This window comes from Urocitellus parryii, chromosome 5 (assembly GCF_045843805.1).
Source record: "Urocitellus parryii isolate mUroPar1 chromosome 5, mUroPar1.hap1, whole genome shotgun sequence".
Taxonomy (NCBI): Eukaryota; Metazoa; Chordata; class Mammalia; order Rodentia; family Sciuridae; genus Urocitellus; species Urocitellus parryii.
This window is the reverse complement of record NC_135535.1, coordinates 211,276,842-211,282,497: the sequence shown is the minus strand read 5'-3', so window position 1 is coordinate 211,282,497 and position 5,656 is coordinate 211,276,842. Positions and strand designations below refer to the sequence as shown.

Genomic DNA, 5,656 nt, shown 5'->3' with positions numbered 1-5,656 from the left:
AGATGTTGTGTCTACCAAAAACTAAAAAAATAAATATTAAAAACTCTCTCTCTCTCTCTCTCTCTCTCTCTCTCTCTCTCTCTCTCTCTCTTTAAAAAAAAAGTAAATGTCATGGTTGATAACCGCATGTTAAAAAGGCCACTTCATTATTTTCAGCCAAAACTTCTTTTTACTTCAAATAAATATTGTTAATTCTAATTCATCTGCCCAACTTGGCTCAAATACTTTGATTATCTGCAAATAAAATCCATCCTCAGAGAACAGAAGTTGTCCACGATTGAGAACGCGTGCATGACATAACAGTGCATACACAAGTGCACACACATGCAGTTCTAAATTCACACCCATGCAAGGATCATTGTTCTGAGTTAGGGGGAAATTCTAGAACTGCTAAGTAAGAATCTAGCTTATCAGGGGCAAAAAACACCAACACTCCTTTGAATGTATAATTATTATTTCCTGAAATATACTTATCTGAAATCTTTTTAACTGGAGCTTTTCCCATTTTGTTCCTCTTTAAACTGGTGGTTTCCAATAGACAAGAAAATGGCATAAAAATGGTTTTATCTATTTAAGAAAATGGAAATAGAACTGCTAATACAATGCTCATTCGATGGTTTTCAGACCCTGTTCAAATGTAAAGCTTCCCATTCCCACCTGACATCGCACTACTTTGCTGTGCAGGAGAAACAGAGGAGCACTCTGCATTGGTGCAGGGACTCTGAAGACAGCCTGCCCCAGCTAAATCCCACCTATGCTGCATTTTAATTATGAGACTTGGGACAAGTTCCTGAGCCCATTGGTATCACATTCTTTATCTGCAAAGTAGGGTTAATGATGGTATCTCTCCTACATAGCTATTGTGCAGCTCAAATTAGTTACAATCTGCAAATATGCTTGTGAGTTTCTGGTACCTGGCAAACACAGTGTGATTGTTGGCTGTTATTACTACATATCTATAGACTGGAAAATAGCCCGCTAGACCTCTACCCACAACCCCTGCCACCCAATTGCTTTTTGTTTCTCCATATGAGAAAGGACACTTGAGTCCCTATTAATTACTGAATTGATAATACGAATAAATATTTGATTATAAAAACAAATAGGTCTTTTCTCCTGTGAATTGTTCCTCCCAGAATCTGAGGGCCCCGCCCTCCAGAAGTGGAGCAGGGTCTTGCACTCCAGATGACACTGTGCTGCTTCTCAGTGTCTCTGGCCTCTAGCTAGTCTGCAGCAATGAAGGAGGAGGTTGCCCTGCTGGGGTCTGTGGCTGCTGCACAGCAGGTCCCAGTGTGGGTCCCTGCTTCTCCCACCACTGCCCCTCTCCCCCAGGTGCAGCTGAGAGATCATCAAGCCCTTGTAATGTGGGCCTTTACTGACCCCATCTAGGTAGCAAAGACATGAACTGATGAAATCAGAGTGCTCTTTAATTCACTTGAAAAGTAACTGCACAAAAGCACAAATATGGCCTGGCACAGTGGCGCATACGTGTAATCCCAGTGGCTCAGGCGGCTGAGACAGGAGAATCGTGAGTTCGAAGCCAGCCTCAGCAATGGCAAGGTGCTAAGCAACTCAGTGAGACCCTGTCTCTAAATAAAATACAAAATAGGTCTGGGATGTGGCTCAGTGGTCAAGTGCCTCTGAGTGCAATCCCCGGTACCACAAAAAAAGCACAAACACTACACAGTTATCAGGAGCCACGGATGGCCTAGTGTGCAGTTCCTGGGATCAGTGTGTTCTCTGGCCCCAGGAGAAGGAGGCCTGTGGGAACACCAACTTTGGCATGGGTGATGGTTCCTCCAGGCCCTGGGCAGATGCCTACAGGCCCCCATGACCTGCCCTATCCTGGGCACAGGTCACTGCAAAGAGGAGCCATCAGAACCCAAACCCCACCTAGGCTCCCACACCAGAGGAGAGGGCAGAGCACAGAGGCATGAGATTGGACCTTGAAGAGGAATGGACAGGGACAGGAGAGGAAGGCCAGTTAAAGGAGGCAGGTCTGTGATAAGCCCGAAAAGTGGTATTTGAGCCAAGACCCAGGGACCCCATCAGCAGGCCCAGCAGAGAGGGCAGTAGGGCTGGGGCTCGGACCCTCTGCACAGCAGCTCTAACCCAGCCCACTGCTAGGGCTCAGCCATCTCATGCCCCCCCACCTGGATGACCACACAGCCAACCCTGGGGCCTGGGTGGACCTGCAGCTCCAAGGGCAAACTCACTTTCACTGGGCCCTGCTAAGTTCCAAGTAACCACCCCTCATTTTTTATCCAGGCCAACTAGAGAGAGTCCTAGGCAGTCCTAGGGGTCCTGGGCAGCTGAAAGATCAGAGTGGACTTTGGGTGGAGGACAGCGCCCCTGACAGTCGTCTCAGATAAAATAAGAGAGACAAGGGGTGACCTACACATGGTCCTGCTCAGTCATGAAAACGACCCTTGCCGTAGCCCTCCTGGGCCCACTCCTGGGGCCTAAGCTGGACACACTGTCATCTCATGTGACAAGGGATCCACCAGATGGCGATTTCACAGGGCTCACAGATGAAGCCACAGAGGTGTGCAGTGGTCACACAGGCCCAAGTCATCTAGCCCCACCCACATTGCTCCAGGAATAAGTAAGAAGAGGCTGTCCTCCTAGAGGGTCTGACCAGAGCCTGAAGCCAACAGGTCTCTTGAGCTGCACGGAGCCCCAGCCTCGCTCTGACCCCTCCTGTACCTCTGTTCCCACAGTTCAGGGCCTGTGGGTGGTGTGAGACCTGAAGTTGTGCTGAGGACCCCCAGTGTGAGGCCAGCCACACAGTGACCCTAAGCAGCCCTGGCAGGCTGAGCAGGCCCCTCAGAGAGGCTTCCACAGAGTGTCCATCTGTGCTCTGGCCACTAGTCAGCCCTGACAGCACACTGCAGAGGGCTGAGGTGTGCTTTTCCCAGTGAGTTCCCCTGGAGACCCCAGATAGGGGTGGTGACGTCTGCACCGTGGTAGAGAGTCTGTTGGTCCCAGACCCTATGACCAGGTCTCAGAGGCTGACCAGCCCCTGGTGCTGAGGGCCTTGCAACTGCACTATGGAGACACCTCCTGGGGGCTTGCACCCTATTTCTCTTCCAGAATTTGCCTGGACCCTGAGCCCCAGCCTCTGGGCAAACCCTGTGATGGGAGTAGAAACCCCCCTTCCAGGGGGGCTGTACAACTTTATGGATGACCAAGGCCCAAGGACGATCCAGGCAGTGATGGACACTGCTCAGCCACAGGGGTGGGGTAGTTGTCCCAGAACTGACTCCCACCCTGCAGAGCGACCAAGGGGGAGGGCAGGGGGAAGCTCACCCCTCACTTCCCCCTCATGGTCCTGTGCAGAGCCTCCTTCACATCCCTGTTCCGCAGGGTGTATATGAAGGGGTTCAGCACTGGTGTGACGATGGTGTTGAGCACCGTGACAGCCTTGGTCAGGTCCAGGGAGCTCTCCACCGAGGTCCTCACATGCAGGAAGATGGTGGAGCCGTACCAGATGAGCACCACCGAGAGATGGGATGAGCAGGTGGAGAAAGCGCGGTGCCGGCCCTGCGTAGAAGGGATCCTGACGATGGTGACGATAATGTGGACATAGGAGACCAGCGTGACGCAGCACGGGCCCAGGATGACACAGAAGGCGATGCTGAAGGACGCCAGCTCCACCACCCGCGTGTCAGTGCAGGACAGCACGATCCAGGGCGCGATGTCGCAGAAGAAGTGGTTGATGACGCGTGAGCCGCAGAAGGAGAGGCGTGCGATGAGCGCGGCGGGTACCGCGATGGCGGAGAAGCCGCACAGCCAGGATCCCAGCGTGAGCCACGCCGCCAGGCCCGGCGTCATGATGCCACCATAGCGCAGCGGCAGGCAGATGGCCAGATAGCGGTCATAGGCCATCGCGGCCAGCAGGAAGTACTCGGTGCAACCCAGGGAGAAGACAAAGTACATCTGTGCGGCACAGCCTGCCAAGGAGATGGCTCCAACCCGAGAGGCGAAGATGTCCAGCGTCTTGGGCACACAGGCCGTGGTGAACCAGATCTCCAGGAAGGAGAGGTTGCACAGGAAGAAGTACATGGGTGTCTGGAGGCGGCGGTGGGCCGCGACCAGGGAGATGATGGCCAGATTCCCAGCCACAGTGAACAGGTACATGACCAGGAAGAGCAAGAAGAGCCCCACACGCAGGCTCTTGAGCCCCGGGAAACCCAAAAGGATGAAGGGCCCTTGCGTGGACATGTTCTGGCCTTGACTCCAGACCATGTCGCTGTGTCGGGCAACCAGGTAGCCAGGAAGGGGGCTGAGGAAGCGAGGCACCGGCCCTTCCCCACTCTCTTTGGAGTCTACTCACCAGACAGGCCCAGCAACCTGTGGGAGCAAGTGAAGGGAGACATAGATCACCCCTGTGCCGGCAGGAAAGGCCAGAATCCTGTGGGTGTCAGCTAGTTGCTGCTTGTCATCTTGGGGGAGGAAGGGAATGGCCTTATTCTAGAGTCCTTGTCACCCAGGAAGAACATGTCCTTATTCTAGAGTTAATCAGCCTGGAAAAAAGCAGGAACAGTCAGCTTTTCACAAATGAAATGAACCTGGTCTTGTTTTAGCATTTTCCTCCAACAAACCAGACAGGGTCCTGGTAGAACATCCTTATCATTGAGCCCCATAAAGACCCCCCCAGGACAGCCTTCAGGAGTGGATCCCCTGGATGGCCCTACTCCTGCCTACCTGGGGCTGTAACCTGAGTCTGTTTGCCAGCTTAGAAGGTAGGGAGGCAGTCTTCCCAAAATACGACTTTTGAAAACTGTCACCAGTGCCCCTTCCTGGCCAGAAGTCAGTGGGCAGGAGAGGCACAGGCAGGGGCAGGTGACTACATCTGTTTAATACAGGATCAAGGATGGTCTATGTGGGGAGGACTGGAGCTCCAGGCACTGTCCACCAGCCACTCTGGGGCCTGCTCAACCCAGAGCCATCCTCTTGCTCCCTCCGTCTCCCTGGCCACACGCAAGCACGAGTCCCTGGACCAGCCCGCTACCCCAGGGCACTTACCCTCTTCCTGACTGTAAACCAGCAGAGTCCGCCACCCAGGAAGGCTCGCGGGTCTTCTGGCTGCCGCGCGTTCGCAGATCCTTAGCACAGTCCTGCACAGCCGCCTTTCGTCTGCTTCCACTAACCAGCTCCATGGGCCACCTCAGGCCTGATCCAGACACCTGCCCAGGTGGAGGCCACACTCTGCTATGTGGCCCCTGTCCCGGGAGTTTCCAGCCATAGGCAGCCAGGCAGGGACACTTCCTGCAAAAGGAAACCCCAAGAAGAGAGGCAAAGACCCCCCGGTGTTGCCCTGAAGGAACAACCTTACTTCCCCATGACACTGCTTCCTGAGGCCACCTCCTGAACCTGGGGAACCTGCCGGCTTACTCCTGAGCTGGGGGGCTGGACAGCCCTTACTCTGTAGCCACAGTTGCCTTCTTCATCCAGATGGCAGCCACTCCTCCCTGGGTTGGGGGTCCTGACCTGGGGTCAGCACTGAAGTCCCTCAGCCTGACTCAGAGATCCTCTCCTTTCAAGGACAAACTTCCTGGGCTGAAAGAAGAAAAGAAACCCACAACTTCTGCTCCACGTGGGGCCTAAGCACCCTCCAGTGGCCATCCCGTGCAGCAACCTCCAGTCTCCTACT

At 53.9% G+C, this 5,656-nt stretch overlaps 1 protein-coding gene across 1 annotated transcript; it reads right to left on the bottom strand.

Moving 5' to 3' along the window:
- Window positions 1-3,312: 3,312 nt before the first annotated feature.
- On the bottom strand, window positions 3,313-4,248 carry LOC113176849 (olfactory receptor 287). The gene has a single exon (XM_026381398.2). It carries the CDS (start codon window positions 4,246-4,248, stop codon window positions 3,313-3,315), a length of 936 nt encoding a protein of 311 aa, XP_026237183.2.
- Between the last annotated feature and the right edge of the window lie 1,408 nt (window positions 4,249-5,656).